This window comes from Rhinoderma darwinii, chromosome 1 (assembly GCF_050947455.1).
Source record: "Rhinoderma darwinii isolate aRhiDar2 chromosome 1, aRhiDar2.hap1, whole genome shotgun sequence".
Taxonomy (NCBI): domain Eukaryota; kingdom Metazoa; phylum Chordata; class Amphibia; order Anura; family Rhinodermatidae; genus Rhinoderma; species Rhinoderma darwinii.
In genome coordinates, this window is record NC_134687.1 from 422,905,995 (window position 1) to 422,924,767 (window position 18,773).

Here is an 18,773-nt window from a genome sequence, read left to right on the forward strand (position 1 = left end):
TACCATAACTTTAATACTAGTGGCGAGGCTAGTGGATTCCTCTGCCATGACTTTATCTAAACATGGCTGGAATCATTTTCTTTTATAAGAAGCTGCCAGTTTCTTGCTACACACAGCACATTCCTTGTTAGGGGACATGTCCGACTTTTTCCTGGGACCCTCTCTGACCTAAGAAACATGTACTATACAAAGGAAGGACAAGCTTAATAAAAAATAAAAAAAAGTTACTTCTACCATGTTTCTAGAAGATTCCATGCCGTTTCAAAGTACTGGAGTGTGATAGCTTAGCGCGTCCTGCTGCTTACATGCTGGTCGCTTAGTGGAAAAGGAGCCACCTTTGTTCAGGCCTAGGATTGGCCGGGGAGGCCCTCTAACTATGATGCACTGTAGCCACTCCTCTCCGCTGGGGTCTCCGGAATATGGCTTCCTGGGACGTAGGCGCGTACGGAAGTAGTCACTAGTGCACCGGAAGCAGCCTCAGATGCTGAGCCATGTGTCCTGGCTCCCACAGCACCATGACCCCAGGACAACCATCTCCTCCCAGAGGAGGTCCCACCCGCGACGGGACCTTGCTACCTCCGTAGAGGGAAGAGGTGACCAGGAGAGGGGGGAGTGATCTTATTAACATGTATAAGTATATGTCTGGGGTTAATACAAAGAACTAGCACATACATTCTTTCCAACCACTCTACAAAGGACCAGTGGACATTCTTTGCGTGTGGAAGAAAGAAGTTTCAGACATCAATATAGGAAAGGGTTCTTTACAGTAAGGCCCCATGCACAACAACTTATTTTTGCAGCCGCAAATCTGCGGGTGAATTGCGGGCCCATGCACACGACCGTGGTTTCCACGTCCGTGCATGGCCCAGGAGCCTGGACCACAAAAAGAACGGACATGTCTTATTACGGCCGTGTTTTGTGGTCCAGGCTCAGAGATGAATGCACGCGGACATGGCCCGCGGATGACACTCCGTGGCCGTACACACCACTACGGTCGTGTGCATGAGGCATTAGAGTTGTCAAACTAAGGAATGCCCTACCCCAAGAGTTAGTAATGGCAGAAACTAAGTCAGCATTTAAAAAAGGCTAGATGATTATTTACTGATGAATGGCATTGAGGGTTATAATTAATCAAGCAATAAGAGACGTGTAATTGAGAGGTTGAACCTGATGGACTTGTATCTTTTTTCAACCTATGTAACTTCAGGTGTACTAAAAGGTTCTAGAACTTAACAGATTTATCAACAATGCAACTTATATGGATTCAGATAGATAATTTGCGACTAGCTTAGTGCTCCAAACAATAGTTATAATTCTAGTACTATTTTATTAAATGACACGTTATTGTTATATGAGAAGTGAAGCTACATTAACTTTACTATTATATGTACTGTGTTTCAATAGGTTTCACTATTTTGCTTTTGCGTGGAACACTGCATTCTAAACTCTCACCCCTGCACAACCCCAGGGCCTATGCTGGAAGTCCCATTCAACAGTAATAATAGTTGAGTGTGGTGTTTACATCCCTGTACTGTCCAGAAGTTTAGCAACACTGTACTGCGACAGAGAGAAGGTATAAAGTTGGTCCGACATGGCCTTATGTCCCTCACAGAGCTACTGCTTTTGAGATATTTACCCGTGCCTGGAACATCTGACGTGCTTGTGGCTATAGCAGCACAGCACAGATCTTTAATTTCTCTAGAAGAAAAGGGATGGATTGTTTACATTGCAAATGTAGAGTGCTTCGCTTTAGCGCCCATCTCACTCATCTGCCCGATCAGGAAAAGATTGATTACTTACCGGTAATCGTTTTTTCAAGAACCTATGACAGCACCCCTGGAGAGACGTCCCATCCGCTGGACAGGAAACCTGAGGATATAAAAATGCACACCTCTCCACACACCTAATCTTTAGGAAGAACTCAGGATGAGAAGTAGTTTCGTTTATATGCTGTTTTGTTTTTTTGGTGAAATTCCCTCACACTATATATATATATATATATATATATATATATATATATTTTACAGAAATGCTTGATTTTAAGATTAGTGATCCAGCTTATGAGGATCATTTGCTACAACCATGGGAGGGTAACAGCGGGGTGCTGTCATAGGTTCTTGAAAGACCGATTACCGGTAAGTAATCAATCTTTTACCTATTCACCTATGACAGCACCTCTGGAGATGTAAAATAGAAACCAATATTTTTAGGGTGGGACCACAGCTTGTAGCACCTTTCTACCAAAGGCCAAGTCATAGGCTGTATGCAGTTGTAGTCGGTAGGGTTTAAAGAAGGTGTGAGGAGAACTCCATGTGGCAGCCTTATATATTTGGTCTAGGGATGCGTCTGCTCTCTCTGCCCATGAAGAAGTGGACACGGCCCTGGTGGAGTGAGCTCCGAAAAACTCTGGGGGCTTGATCCACCTCGCTATGGTGGCTTTACTGGCTGCCGAACCTTTGTTGTGACCCTGAAACTGGACAAACAAGTTTTCTGAGGATCTCAGATCCTGGGTAGTCTTTAGGTACTGGACTAGGCATCTTCTTACATCTAGGCAGTTAAACTGTTCCCTCTGATTTTTTGGGGAATCACAAAAAGAGGGAAGGACAATATCTTGGTCTAAGTGAAAAGGAGAGACCACTTTAGGAAGGAATTCTGGAAAGTTTTTAGGATGACTATCATCTAGCAGTAGGGTATGTGGAGGAAAGGCAGAGAGGGCCTGAATCGCACTCACTCTACGGGCTGATGTAATGGCTAACAAAAATGTAATTTTTAGTGTCAGCATTTTCAAGGAGATAGTCTATTGGTTCAAAAGGTGGTTTTATCATAGCCTGGAGAACAAGGTTTAAGTCCCAGGGAGGAACTGGGGATCTTATCTGGGGTTTAAGTCTGCAGGCTGCAGTTAGGAATCTCTTGATCCAGGGGTGTTCTGCTAATTTGAAATTGAAGAAGGAACTTAAAGCAGAATCTGAACCTTTAACGTAGTAGGCCTAAGGTTTTTATTTAATCCTGCCTGGAGGAAATCCAATATTAAGGGAATATCTGGTTTGGTTAAAGGATTAATATCCCTGCCTGCAAAATTCAAGAATGCCTTCCATGACCTCAGATATATTTTTGAGGTAAATCGGTTTTCTACTGGCTAGTAGGGTGGAGATGACCGATTCTGAGAATCCTCTTTGCCTAAGGATTATCCTTTTAGTTTCCAGGCTGTCAGATGGAGCTTCTGAATGTCAGGGTGTATTACTGGGCCTTGATATAGAAGATCTGACATGTTTGGGAGAACCCATGGTTGGTGTGAAGACATTTTCCTTAACCACTTGAACCATGGTCTCTTTGGCCAGAAGGGGGGCTATTAGTATCACACTGGCCCCGTCTTCTGACCTTTTTTATTACTCTTGGGAGGAGGTTTGGGGGGGGGGGGGGGAGGCGTATCCTCTCTTGACTCCAACACTGGGAGAATGCGTCCATTGCTGTTGGGTGGTCTGAAGGGTTTAGGGAGAAGAATCTCTGGGTTTTTCTGTTTTCTTTGGACGCAAATAGGTCTATTGATGGGGTTCTCCATTTGAGGATGATTTCCTGAAATACTGTTGTATTCAGGCACCATTCTGATTGGTGAAGCCTTTCTCGGCTTAGGAAGTCTGCCACCTGGTTGTCCTTTCCCTTCAGATGAACAGCTGATAGAGTCAATAGGTGTTGTTCTGCCAGAGAAAATATCTGTGAGGATAAGTCCATCAGCGAGGCCGATCTCGTACCCCCTGCCGATTTATATAAGATACTGTGGTCGTGTTGTCTGAATATATTTTTAAGTGCTGACCTGAGATTGCATGTATGGATCCCTTCAAGGCCTGAAGAACTGCTGCCAGTTCCCTGAAGTTGGAGGATCTTTGAGCGGTCTGCTGATCCCACTGACCCTGAAGGAGAGGAGTTGTAATGAGCTCCCCAACCCCAAGGACTCGCATCTGTGGTCATGTTGAGAGTAGGGGTTAACTTCCATGGAATACTCCTCATAAAGTTTTCCCTGTTCAACCACCATCTGAGGGACAGCCGTGCTGCGGAAGAGATGTGTAAGGGCTGGTCCAAGGAGAGACTGCTCCTGTCCCATTGATTTAAAATGTCCCACTGTAGTGGCCTGGATCTGAAGTGAGCCCATAGTACGGCTGGGATGCATGATGTCATGAGGCCCAGGACTGACATAGCTTTTCTGAAAGAGGTCGTATGGCTCAGGTAGATCTCTGATATCCTGCTTATCAGGGGACCGATTTTTTCTTCTGGAAGGAAGGACATCAGCTTGGAGGAGTCCAGCAGGGTTCCTAAGAATACACATCTTTTTGATGGGTTTAGATTTGATTTTTTTACATTTATGTTCCATCCTAATTTTGTTCGTATATCTCGGACTATTTGTATCTGTAGGGTCAAGGTTTGAGATGTTTCTGCAACCAACAGGAAATCGTCCAGATATGGGATCAGGAGTATGTCGTTCATCCTGATGGTCATTTCCACTATCAGTTTTGAAAATACCCTTGGGGCTTGTGAGATGCCAAAGGGGAGGGCTCTGTATTGTAGGTGAAATACAGACCCGTTGAGTGTCACTGCTACCCTTAAGTATCTTTGATGACATATGGGTACGTGATAGTAAGCATCCTCTAGGTCTATTGAGGCCATCACACAATCTCTGGAGAGGAGATTTATAGTTGATGCGATGCGCTCCATGCAGAATTTTTTGTAGGTCAGATAAAAGGTTTAATTTTTTTACATTTATAATGACCCTGTGTTTGCCTCCTTGTTTGTTCACAAGGAAGAGAGGGGAATAAAAGCCCTGACCTGTCTCTATGCTTGGAACTTGGATTAGGACCCCTTTTTTTAATGAGTGACAGAACTTCTATTTCTAGAATCTTTTGTTGGTCTGGGGGAAGAGATCTGAACTCTAGTACGTACCCCGTTTTTATAATTCCTAGAATCCAAGGATTTGCTGAAATCTTTTGCCAATCCTTGGAAACAGGGAAAGACGACCCCCCACTGTAGATCCTGTGGCGTCATTGTTGGTCCCTATTTTTAGGGTCCTTCTGGGGCCTGAAGAGAAAGGACTTATTCTTCCTAGAAAATTTTGAAGGTCTAAAGTCCTGTCCCCTAGGGTTAGGTCTTTTGTTATTAGGAGCTTTGGACGAAAGGAATCTCTTGTTGGCCTTGCTTGTGCAGGGAACCCTTTCTTACTATCTGATGCTTTTTCCAGCAGGTCATCAAGTGGGGGCCCAAAAAGGTAATCTCCTGAGCAGGGAATAGCACACAGCTTCCCTTTGGATCCGGGGTCCCCTTTCCAGGTTTTCAGCCAGATAGCTCGTCTAGCAGAATTTGACAGGGCCGCTGATCTGGCGGAAAGGCGTACAGCATCTACTGAGGCGTCTGCCAAGAAATCTGCGGCCTTGGAAAGCGTTGGAAGGGAGGCTAAGATCTGATGCCGAGGGGTCTTGTCTTTTAAATGTAAATCCAATTGTGCGAACCAGATATTCATGGATCTAGCCACACAAGTGGCTGCAATGCCTGGTTTAAAAGCCCCCGTAGAGGCTTCCCAGGTCTTTTTAAGGTAGAAGTCGGCCTTCCTATCCATAGGGTCAGACAAGGAGCCTAGATCTTCAAAGGGAAGGGAGTGTTTCCTTGATATCTTGGCTACTGGAGCGTCAAGTCTAGGCATGTTGTCCCAGTCCTTGCATGCCTTGTCCTCAAAAGGATACTTCCTTTTGAGAAATTTGGGAATACTTGTTTTCCTATCAGGATTTTTCCATTCTTTTTTTAATGAGGTTAGATATGTTTCTATGGATAGGAAAGGTTCTATTCTTCTCAGGTCCTAGGCCTTGAAACATTATGTCCTGGACGGGCCGAGGTTTTTTAGGATCATCTATATTCATAGTCGCCCTGTTTTTAGGAGTAGGTCTATGTCCTCAGTTGGGAACAGATTCCTTTCTCCCTCATCCTCACCTGAGGAATCAAAGGAGCTGTACTCCCCTTCTTCACCTAGTTGGGGATCCTCTTCAGCTGAGGAATCAGAATCCATCCGGCTAGAAGAGGCGAACGGAGGATCTCTTTTCCTCTTAAGGGACCTTAGCGAGTTCCTAACTTCAGCCCTTACAATATCCTTGATACTGGTGGCTAAGTTTGTAGATTCTTCTGAGATGAAATTGTCTAAACATTTCTGACAGAGCCTTTTGTTATAGGAGGATGCGAGTTTTTTACATATCGCACATTCCTTGTTATGAGCCTTATCCTGTTTTTTCCTAGGACAATCCCTGGCCTAAACATATGCTCAAGAGAAAGGGAACAGTATTAGGTAAGGAAGAGGTTTTTTTTTAAATATCTTACCCCATATTCCTGGCGTCCTCAAGTACCGGACTGGAGGACTTGGCATCCGAGCGGTCAGTGCGTCTTGGTGCTTCTCCTGGCGTTTACATAATGGAGGAAGAAGACTGGAGACCGAAGCTCCTGCTGTTTCTGGCCTAAATAGGCCATGGATTGGCTGGGAGGCCCTCGGCTCCGGATGCTGGAGCGCCTCCTCCCCATGTGGGTCACCGGAACACCGCCCCCTGGAGTGTTGGACGCATCACCGCCCGGAAGTGACGCGTCGCAGCGACCGGACGTGCCAGTGAGGGCGCCGGAAAGCCACCAACGCTGGGCATGGTCCGGCAGAGCCGAACGAGACCCCGGGAATCCGCTCCCCACCAGAGGAAGGCCCACAGTGTGGACCTTAAACCACCTCCTTTTGCTGCAGCAGGAGGGAGGCGATGGACCGGGAGAGGATGGAGTACCTGTACCAGACTCAAGGTTGCTCCCTCCAAAGGAGACTTATACCTTTCAGAGCACCCCTAGTGGAATAAGGTGAGACCTTGCTAGGGGGTCTGCAACCTCGGGAGAAGTGCTTTTCCTCAGGACAATCCTTCCATCCGGAGGACAGGAAACCTGACTGGGTGTGTGGAGAGGTGTGTCCATTTTTATATCCTCAGGTTTCCTGTCCAGCGGATGGGAAGTCTCTCCAGGGGTGCGGTCATAGGTGAATAGGTAAAAAAATATTTTGCCTGACAAACCAGTTTCAAGTCACCTTCAATTGGCTGCAGAACATAACTATTTAAAACTTTGATGGAAGACTTTCTTTAATACGGTTTCAAGGTGTGTATGTTCTTACATTGTACCATACACGTAAGCAAATACACTAAGGGACAATGCAGACTGTATTTTATTTTAATATATCATCCATATTAGAAACGACTGTACAGCTCTACTCCTGTCCCCTGTAGCCAGGGGGGGGGGGGGAGAGGCTGCTTCATCGTGCGTGCGTGTGTTTTAGAAAATAGATTGTATAATGCTTATATAAAGATACACAACAGATGCACATGAATAAGTTACCATATAATAGTTAAGGCAATGCAGTATTTCAATATAAAATATAACTCCGTTCTGCCATTCATATACAAGCCAATTGCTATTTTGATAGAAGATGTAAATAGATCACCATCTAGTGGTCAGTTATACTTCGGACAAACGTATGACCCAAAGTAAATTACTGACCATAGCCAATAAAGCAAGCAATGGTTAAAAAAAATAAAAGAAGTCTAATTATTTCACTACAGACAGTACTGCGAACGCTAAACTTTATTTAACTTTATTTATATAGTTAACAATGCTAAAATTTACCTCTTGCTTTGACAAAAGAAAAATATAGAAGCTCTTTATCTGCTTCTTTCTAAGGGCAAGAAAGTTCATATATATTATATATACATACACAAAATCAGCTCCCATACAGAACAAAAAAAATAGAACAAAGAAAGAGGAGAAAAGTGCTTTACCGCCCAGAGGCTGCTACCTGGAATCCTCTTCACAGGCAAACTGAAGCTCCAATGATACCAACACTACAATAAATGCTATTGGTCCGTCTAGTAGACAAGGGCTGTACTCCAGCATTCATCAGGTGTTTTTAGAAGCAGTTACCCCAAATTGAGGTATTAGATTTTATTATTAAGCTTCACACAATTTAATATGAAACAAACATTTTGCTCTAGTAGCAATAAAGCCAGAATGAGTTTGATTATTTTCTCTAAGCAAAGAGAATCAGTCTGTAGACGTTGTCAATATTATAAAGAACAACCTTTACTTGCATCAGGACTTGTCTATGTTCATGTTTAAGGCTCTGTTCACATCTGCGTTGGGGTCCTGTTCTGACATTCCATCGGCGCTTTCCGTCAGAACGGGACCCTGAACTCAAACGGACAGACGGAAACCAGAGGTGATGGAAACTAAAACCTCAGAACGGGACCCCAACGCATATGTGAACGGAGCCTAAAACCAATTTTTTATATTGTTATATTGTTCCAATTAATCGAAAATAAAAACAAAGCAACTTTGCAAGGTGTGGATTAAAAAAAAAAAAAAAACTTCTACTGTTAAGCATATGCAGCTCTTATGCAAACCTGTGTGTCTATGGTTACAGACTACAAAAAAAAAAACCCAGTATAGTTTGATCCGGCAGTCACGTGTTACTCCCATCTTTTTTTACTTCTTGTTATTGTACATGGGGTAGCTTACCATGAAGTAGGGAGAAGATAGGCAAGCGTATGACTGCAGAAGAAGAATACACAGGATTTGTTCGCCATGTAGATACATAAGTCTGCATGAAAGCTGTACACACATTTATAGAAAAGAAAATAATTTTAGATGCATTAGAGAAATATATATATTTGAAATTAAACTTACTGTGTGTTCCGATAAACTTAATAACTAACCTAGGACACTATTCAAAGTGAAGTCACTCTTCTAAGATATAATGCACCATATTTCTTTGAGGATCACCAACTGTGGCAATGTCCTACAAGCCCATTGAAAATCGAAATTTCCAGCCCTGACTTTGATAACTTAAGAGTGAACCACCCATCACCAAAACTTGGCAACTAACATGACAACACTCCTTGATTTCTTGAGGCCATGTTTTTCTTTTGCTTTTCTCACTTGGGCTCTGCTGCACTGCAGTAGAGAAAACATTGGTTTATCGCTTCACTCCATAATTTATTAGCCCTCCCGTCCCCTGAAGCAGCCTCAGAGGGCAAATAACTGGAGGTTTGCTAAGTGCACTCGAAATAGGGGGAGGGGTTTGGAATAAATATATTTGTATAAAAATAATTTTAAAAACTGCAAAAAAAAAAAATCCCTGCTGAGCTCCGCAATACTTTCATTATGTCTAAGTGTATCTACAGCAATTAAATAAAATTATTTCGAGATCATTCAGGTTTCAGACAGCTATAATACAGTCATATTTTTAATGTCCAAATTAAAGCCTTGTTTTTAAAACCTGGTTCTAACTTAGATCATCATAGTGATGGTGATTCAAGTTTCACTTAGTAGCACTGTGGGTAGAGGCTGTGTTCATATCACCGTTAGTTTCCGCTGAGGGGTTCCGTCAGAGGTTTCCGTCGGGTTAACCCCTCAGCGGAAAATCAAACGGAAACCTCCGCTTCCGTTTCCCTCACCATTGAACTCAATGGTGACGGAAACCTAGCTAATGGTTTCCATCTGTCACCGTTGACAGGGTTTTGTTGTTTTGGATAGAATAGTGCAGTCGACTGTGCCATTAAATCCGTCAAAACAACGGAACCCTGTCACAACGGTGACAGACGGAAAACAATCGCTAGGTTTCCGTCACCATTGAGTTCAATGGTGAGGGAAACGGACGTTTCCGTTTGACTTTCCGCTGAGGGAACCCCTCAGCGGAAACGAACAGTGATGTGAACAGGCCCTAATCCAGATCTTGTGGCCTTAATACTATCCTAAAATGTAACTTTTTTTTACAGCTGTCTGAAACTAGCCGTTGCAACACACGGTTTGCTCCAGTGGTTAGTGAGGGGGGGGGGGGGTCAGCTGTTCACGAAAACAAAAAATAATGTTATAATAAGTATTGCGGTAGATTAGGTGCTGGGAATCCTCATTTCATTATCACCTAGTGGGGACTGTTAAAAGGTGCTTAGAAGAACTGTAGTAGAACACAGTGGCCCCAGTGCTGCCTAGTTACTAAAAAGAGTGGGGAAATTAAGAGATTTTTCAGTTGTTTCGCCTGTGCAATATGCTTTCCTGGCAGAAATGACACAAACATCATTGTGCTGCACAGTAGAATTATTCTGCCAACCAGTTAAAACATACCTCCGAGGCAAGAATTAATTATCTCAGCCTCCAATACCACCAAGCAACCTGGTAGACCAAATGTAAACACACAGGCCCAATTAGAACCCGTGCTTTAAATCAACATGTGCCAATCAGTGAATACGCTTTATAAAGAAAAAAAAAAAAAAAAACAGACAATAAGCTTGGTCAATTGTATTTGTCATACAATGTCTACAGTACATACAGTTACAGATGAGCCTAGTACTGCTTCTCAGAGTCTGAAAAACCGAGGCCTGAACTAGACATCACAGACTGGGGTTAGGCTTTAACTATACTGATAGATTGAGAATATCTTGACAAAGATGCAATTTCAAGCTGTTCTCCTTACTTAAAATTCAGATTAGCATTATCTAATGGCCAAGTAGGGATACATTTAATAATGGATTTGGGCACCTTGGTATCATACTTCGTGACATTCCTCTGCAATACACACAACTAGATGACCCCATTGGGGGCTCATGTTACATATTACTCAAGGTGTTAGGAAAAAAAAAAAGGAGGCCTCAACGGTCCTTTCAGAAGTGATATACTGAACTCCTGCAGCTTCCAAAGCAAATATGAAAGCTCAGGTTCCATGAAGTCTCTCCCCACCAAGCCCAAACACTGTTTTCCGTCTTATGCAGGAGCAAAGAATGTAGAAAAGTTATAGGGCAGTCAATAGAAGGAAAAAAACAACAAAAACTGAGAGCTTTATCTTAGTATCCCATCTTTAATAGCTTGTTCTTTCAGCGGATTCAGAGGGGTGGGCTTGGCTGCCTTGCTCTGTCCATCTGGAAGGATGATTGCCTACTAGTTAGAAGTAGCTGTAATTGGGTTTTCCAGATCCAAGCTGGAGTGGAGATTGTTGTAACATAACTTGCACACACGGCTAGGCTCAAAAAGTTGCTGACTTGGTACAGGAACCTTCTGGTTACAGCAGCTTGAGCAGAAAACATTTCCGCAATTCCTTTAAGAGAAAACAAAGCGTTAAAAACGGACACATTTTTACAATTAGTAAAATGAAGCTTCTAGGGTCATTTAACACACCGGGTCCATCAAATGCAAGTTCAAGGTGCTTTGTATACTATAGGTCCTTAACACTACAGGAAGAAAATGGTGGCAGGATACTTGGCATCTTAATTGCCAAAAGACACCTCATCTCAGACATCACTCAGTACTTTGCAGTTATTGGTTGAAGCTGTACCTCACAGGCGTACTGCTCTTTCTGATCCCTGCATGCACTTGGCATATTATACTGGTAATACTGAGAGCTCTCTGCTCGCTTTTAGCTTCTTCCTGCACCAGAAAGCAGAGAATTACCTGAAAGGAAGCAGAGAGCAAAAACTTATTACCAGCATTCTGTGCAGAACACATGCAGGGAGTGGGGAGAGCAGGAAGCCTGTGGGGTGCAGCTTCAGCCAATAACTGCAGAGCACTGAATTATGTCAGAAGGGGCATTGTTTTGGCCACTTCTCTTGTACAACCTAGCAAGATGCATCCATTTTTATTATTTCCCGTGGCGTTAAAGGGCCTATATTGTATAGAGCAATTTGAAAACTTGCATTTGAGAGACCAATGTAAAAGCAGTAACAGCCCTGGTATGTTACATGACCCCCAGTAGATCCACTTCACTAATTATGGAAATTTTCACTATAAAACGGAAACTGTAAAAAAACAAAGAATGTAGAGCTTCCCAATGGTGTTATTTCATCATTTGTGTCTCCCCGCTGTTGGTCAAGTAGTGACCCGTACATGTTTAGGTTCTTAATCAAAAAATACCCCTGCAAACTGGTGAGACAGCAAGGCTCCTGAGAAGAACCTGCAGTGTCAATCACTTTGCTAGTGGCTTCTATCAATTGTTCTCTAGAGGCTCATAGGGGGAAGATGTGGGGGCATGAATAGATAAAAATAAGTGAGACCTAAAGCCTTGCCAGTACCTTTGACTAAGGCACAAACCATATTCTATACAGTAAAAGACAAAACACAACCATAGCAAAGGCAAACACTGGACAAAAGCCCTAATAAAACACTGCATATCAGAGTTGTTACAGATAAAATATAGCAACAGAAATGTGTTTTAATGGGGATACGCCTCCCCTCTCACACAGGGCTGTTTAGGATTACTACTCTTTTGCATGTGGGATATGTAATGCACTAGACAACACTACAGCTTCTGGTAAATATGCACTAGGAGACAGACATGCAAGTAGGAGGCTCAGAGCACATGCAATTAAGTCAGGGGTCTCAAACTGCCAGGTAAGTGGGCCACATATAGAATAAAATGGCAATAGAATCAAATTGACACAATACAAAATTATTGTTAACCCCTTCGCACTGTGTGACGTACTATTCAGTCATGGTAATCATAGCGTTCGCGCTCCATGACGGAATAGTACGTCACGGGAGGAACGGCCATTTCGGCTGTCTTCCATACATACACACACGAGCTGTGACAGCTGCTGTCTCGTACAGCAGTTGCCGCAGCTCCTATAGCGGGGACCGATCGCTGTGTCCCCGCTGATTAACCCCTTAATAGCCGCGTTCAATAGCGATCACAGCTTCTTAGGGGTTAAACCACCATCGAAGGGCCCGCTACATGAGCAGGCAGCGATGGTTGCTATGGCAACCGGACGCCTAACAATGGCAAAGTCAGGACCCACTATGCTTGGTGTCAGCGAGTAGCTGACAGCTCTAATACACTTCACTACGCATGTAGTGCAGTGTATTAGAATTGCGATCAGGGCCTCCTGTCCTCAAGTCCCCTAGTGGGATAAAGTAATAAAGTAAAAAAAAGTAAGTTGTGTAAAAATAAGAAAATAAAAGTAATAAAAGTAAAAATCCCCCTTTTTCCCTTATCAGTCCTTTATTAATAAAAACAAAAACTGTACATAATTCATATCGCCGTGTCTGTAACAGCCTGAACTACAAAATTATTTCAATATTTATCCCGCGCGGAAGTACTGCGGCATGCGGCACTGATAAGACATCTGAGAGGCCTCCCTAAGACTCTGCTTGGGCAAACACTCAGAAGGGATGAGAGCAGGGCACATTCTAGCAGCAACATATTGTGTGCCAAGTACAAGACGAGAGATGTCCTTGTATTGACAATACATGGCCACACCAGTACACATGTACCTGTACGAGGTACCAGTACAGAGACCCCCAAGCCAGACTGCATCCTGGACTACAATAGGTACATGGGAGGGCTGGACTTGTCAGATCAAGTCCTGAAGCCATGCAGTGTGGTATAAGAAGCAGCCGTGCACATCATACAGATGGCATTGTACACTGTGTACGTGCTACGTCGATGTACAGGCCAGAGTGGAACTTCCCTGTAATTTCAAGAGGTGGTTATCAAGAACTTAATCTTTAGGAACCAAGAAGGGGGGCACCCAGTACTTCTCGAAGCGAGGCCACACGCATCGTACCAGGGCAACACTTTCCAGGAGAATTTCCCCAAACTGGCAAGAAGGGAAAAAGTCAAAAGAGGTGCAAAGTCTGCTATAAGAGGGGGATAAGGAAGGACACAATATATCAATGTGACATGTGTCCAGAAAAACCAGGGCTCTGTATGAAAGAGTGTTTTAAAATGTATCATACATCCCTTGATTTTTAATCTACCCCAGTTTTACTTACCCTGATGCACTCCGCACAGCTTACCCCCTAATCTTTCCCTTCTGAGCCCTGCTGTGTGCCCAGGCAGCCGTTAACAGCCACATTGAGGGTATTGCCATACCCGGGAGCACCCACATTACAGTTTATGGGGTGTATGTCTCCGGTCAAAATGCTTACGTGTAGTTTTTAAAATGGGGTCACTTCTTGGGGGCTTCAACTGTACTGGTACCTCAGGGGCTTCTGCATACATGACTTCACACCAGAAAATTCCCAGTAGGCCAAATGGTGGTACTTTCCTTCGGAGCCCTCCAATGGGCCCAAAAAGCAGTTTATCACCACATTAATAGCGCTAGATTTAAAATTTGATAGAATTCTCCACGTACTTATTTCAACAATCCAGTTTTCCAGTTTAAGGGTCGCTAAATGCAGTCCGGCGGCTCAATTGGCAGACACACATGTCAAGATTGGGCAGCCCCTCCGTAGATGCAGCCACAGTGCCCTCCGCAGACGCCTCCACCCACCAAAAAGGTGAATTGCGCCATTGGGGCTCCCTCTAGAAATTGAATCCCCAGCCAGAGCATTGCCGCCGCTTTGGCTGGGGTTTCCTCTGCTGTTGGAGCCCCTGACATCACTGTCCATACACAGTGACGTCAGGGGATCCTCCTGGACTGGAATGTGATACCAGGGGCAACCCCAGAGCAGAGCGCTAGTATAAGCCCTGCGCTGGAACTCTGGAGAAGCCACTGACATCACTGTCGATATATGGACAGTGCTGTCAGGGGCTTGCCCAGAGCTGGAGTACTGGAGCAGAGCCGCTTCTAGAACTCTGCCTAGGATTCCAGCTCTGCTCCTGACAACACTGTCTATATATGAACATAGATGTCAGGGGCAACCCCAGAGCTGTAGTCCCGGGCAGAGCGCTAGTAGGCTCTCCCTGGGACTCCAGCTGTGCTCCTGACATCACTGGGACTCATGCTCTGGGGAAGCCCCTGACATCACTGTCGATGCATGGACAGCGATGTCGGAAGCTTCCCCAGAGTCCCGGAGCAGAGTCTATACTAGCGCTCTGCCTGGGACACCGCTCTGGGGAAGACTCTGACAACACTGTCCACATATGGACAGCGATGTCAGGGAATTCCAGAGTCCTGGAGCAGAGCATGTACTAGCGGCTGTGTCCCGCGGGCCGCAGATGACAGCCCCAGGGGCCGCATGCGGCCTACGTGCTTGAGACCCCTGAATTAAGTGCTATAGACAGACAACACTCAATCGCTTTAACCCAAATTTCTAATCAAGAAAGTTTTTATTGGGTAGCTGTCAACATGCATGTCTGTTACATAGGAACTTCTAATAATTTACAACTAATAAAACGGTCATCCTAAATTTTATGGGCGGACAACCGACCGGCCAGATAATTTATTTTTACACTTAGAGCTGTGTACAACCCTGGGCAGTAGTCAGCGCAAAGGCTATGACCTCTACACAGCTGTTTGTACTGCCTACTATTAAATACCATCAGTCATGTGTGCAGCTTCAACATAATAGCGAATGAGATTTTTAAAAATATAAATTCAATTTACAGCGTTTCAGATCAGAAAAAAAAAAAAAGTGTTGGAAATACAGCAGGTTTGACCTGGTGTTGCTTTAAAGCATGAGCACTATTGATAAAATTGGATTTTTTTCACTCACCGTAAATTCCCTTTCACTGAATTCATAGGGGACAAGTTTGTACAGAAACAGTAGTAGAAGACAAGTCTCTGGGTCCCCCCCAAAAAACAAAACCAGAACAAAAAGTTCCGGGCCTGCAAAAAAAAGAAAAAAAAGAAAAAAAAAAAAAAAAAAAAAAAAAAAGAGGGCGGAATCGGTGTCCCCCAATGAGAAACATATTTCACGGTGATTACAAAAAACATTTTCTTGCTTATATCATTGGAAGACACAGCACCATGGGGTGTCCTAAAGCAGTCACAGATGATGGGTGACGGGGAAAATAAAAAATAGACATGCGACCCACCTAACACAGCTGCCTGTAGCACTTTGGCCTCCTCTGATGCCAGTCTGGGTCACAAAAAATTGATCTGGTAACATTTTGTAAAGGTGTGCACCGAAAATCCAGGCAGCAGCCTAGCAAAACTGAGCAGATAAAGCTTGATGCCTGACCGCCCAGGAGACACAAACAGCCATTGTGGAATGGGTAGTAACCCAAAAGGGAGAAACCTTTTCCGAAATCACAGACAGAATCCAACAAGCAATGGTGGCCTTGGACGCTGCCAAACCCCTTGTGCTGCCCTTCAAGGAGAAAAAAAAAAAAAAGCCAGAGCATCTAAACTACTCTGATGCAGATTGCTCTTACCAAATAGAGACAACGCAGAGCCCGCTCCCTTGGATGAGATGGGCAAAATAAGGAAGGACTGACCATTTCCTCGTTGATGTGGAAGTCAGAGACGAGACGTGACCGGACAGACAACAACTTAATCCTTACGAATCAGAAAAAGTGACTTGCAGGACAGAGTACAATATCGAAAACCTGTCATCAGGACGTAATAGCCACAAGAAAGCAACCTCCGAAGAATCGAGACAAAACAGTATTTTCCGTAACGGTTCAGAGGGTAAGGACTAGAGAACACCCAGAATCCGGTTAAGATCCCACGGTTCAGTGGGATGATTTGAGGGAGAAACAGCGTGATCCCCTTTTCAAAAGTCTTTACCGGAGAGCAAAAGGCTAGCCTTTGCTATAAAAAGGATAGACAGAGCAGAAACTAGACCATTAAGAGAAGCTAAGCCATGTATCTGATCAAGACCTGATTGCAAGTAAAACAGGATCCTAGGTGTAGAATGTACAATGGGCTGGAAAGACAGCTGATTTAGGTTTCCTGGCCATTAACATGGTTTGGATGACTGGTTCAGAGAGAATTCAGACCTCAAAACAGTCACGCTGTTAAATGAATTTGAGCTAGTGGGGTGGAACAGCGGGCCTTGGGAAGGGAGGTTGTATCACATATGTCACGGGGTGTTTGCAAGTAGATGAACTAGGTCTGCCTACCAGGCTCGGCAAAGCTAGTCTGGAGCCACCAGAATCGCAGGAATGCCCTCTACCTTGAGCCTGTTAAGTACTCTGGGCAGGAATGGGAGGGAAGAGAGATAACCCTGTCCAAGAAGCGACCAAGGCATCGAATGCGATAGCCCTGGGATCCAGTGTCCTGGCCACATAGGCTAGGACATTGTGGTTAAGAGATTCACATCTAGAGTGTCCCACCTCTGTCAAATCTGAATTAAGATTTTCTGGTGAGGGGTCCATTCCTCCAGATCCAGCCTTTATCCGAGTAAGGAAATCTGCAGCCTAATTATCCACTTCCAGCACATGGACCGCAGACAGAGCTGAAACGTGATTCTCTGCCTAGTGGAGAATCCGAGAAGACATCTACAGTGACTGATGGCTCCCGGTGCTGCCTTGATGTTTCAGATAGGCGACCACCGTCGAGTTGTTGGTTTGGAACCTGATCGGACGACCTTTGAGAAGGGCAGGAAGATGGCTCTCCATTGCAGAAGGTTGATTTGCAAGGTTGCCTCCTCTAGCGACCAAGTACCCTGAACTGTGGGAAAGTTCCCAAAAACACCAAGCACTGAGCTATAACCAGGTAGGACCTCTATCAGTTGATGATCCACCAAAATCACTTCAGCGTGTCCAGGGTGATGTAGAAACTGTAATAGTTCTCGTCCTTGGAGGAAGCCTTCACCAAGATGTCATCAAAGTAAGGGATGACAGCGACTACCCTAGCGCCATGAAAGTCAACAGGACCTTGGTGAAGGTCCTTGAAACTGCGGGGAGACCAAATGGAAGGGCAACAAACTGGAAATGATGAGAACAGACAGCGAAACGGAGGGAACACTGATGAGCCCTTGCGATAGGGATACGGAGGTAGGCATCAGGAATGTCGATGGAGTAAAGGTATTCTCCCTGTTCCAACAATGCGACCACTGACAGCAGAAATTTTATATTAAAAAAAAAACAAAAAAAAAAAAACAGAAGTGCGATCCAGTGTCTGAGGTGGAGTACACAAAAAGAAACAACGTGGGGAAGGGTTTGAGAATTCTATTTTGTACCCGGTCATAAGGCTAGGCAATTTTGCCCAAAAATAAAATCTAGATTTTTTTTTCTCAAGACTATGGCCGATTTTTCGATTTAAATCTCTATTTTCTTATTACGGTTAAATAAACTGACAAAAATGCCAAGAGATAATTTAATAAATTATTTTCTTTATATACAGTAAATAACCTAACATATTACTATAATAATTGTACGTAACTTCACAACTTTTAAACCTTTGCAAATACTTCATCAGAAATACTATTGAAAAAATGTCTAAACCAATTATAATTTCTGTTAACCTGTTCCCCGGCAGGGAACAGGTTAACAAAACCTATAATCAATTATGCACTTCATGCACTAACATCCCCCTCTGCCAGTCACCACCTCAGCCGGTCTCCGACATTGCAGGCGAAAGCAGTGTAAATTGCAGCAGGGCCAGGCAGATCGCACCGAGCGGGCACTCTGGGGCGAGATTACATTATAGTGTCTGAAGTGTCAGCAGGACCCTGTGCAGTATTTGCCCCACCATGGGTTTTTAAATAAAGAACATTAAGGCCCGATTCAATCGACCGTGACAAACATGGTACATGTGAACGGGACTCCTGGCATCATAGTCATTTAGGCTACAGTTACACGACTGAAAAAAAAAAAACTGCCATTGACAATTATCAGTTTTTCATGTTCATTTTGCATCAGTCTCCAAATGGATTTCCTTCGTCAGGGTTTTTTTTGTCCCAATCCCTTGAAACCACCAGTGCCCATGTAGATCGTGCCGCAACACTACTTGTAGAGCGCACCACCCCCCCTCATAGAGCGCACCACCCCCCCCTCCTCATAGAGTGCACCCCCCCCACCCCATCCTTCCTGTTAGCAGCCATTGCAGCTGCCACTAGGGGCTGAATCC

The 18,773-nt window shown here is 44.2% G+C and overlaps 1 protein-coding gene across 5 annotated transcripts in view; it reads right to left on the minus strand.

The window, feature by feature from the left end:
- Positions 1-7,954: 7,954 nt before the first annotated feature.
- Positions 7,955-18,773, minus strand: part of MTMR3 (myotubularin related protein 3) — a 48,419-nt gene continuing 37,600 nt past the window's right edge. For all 5 annotated transcript variants that reach the window (XM_075829741.1, XM_075829733.1, XM_075829726.1 and 2 more), the window contains one exon: positions 7,955-11,137. In XM_075829741.1, the coding sequence (XP_075685856.1) occupies positions 10,981-11,137 (157 nt within the window). In that variant the 3' untranslated portion in view covers positions 7,955-10,980. The remainder of the gene's footprint in view (positions 11,138-18,773) is intronic.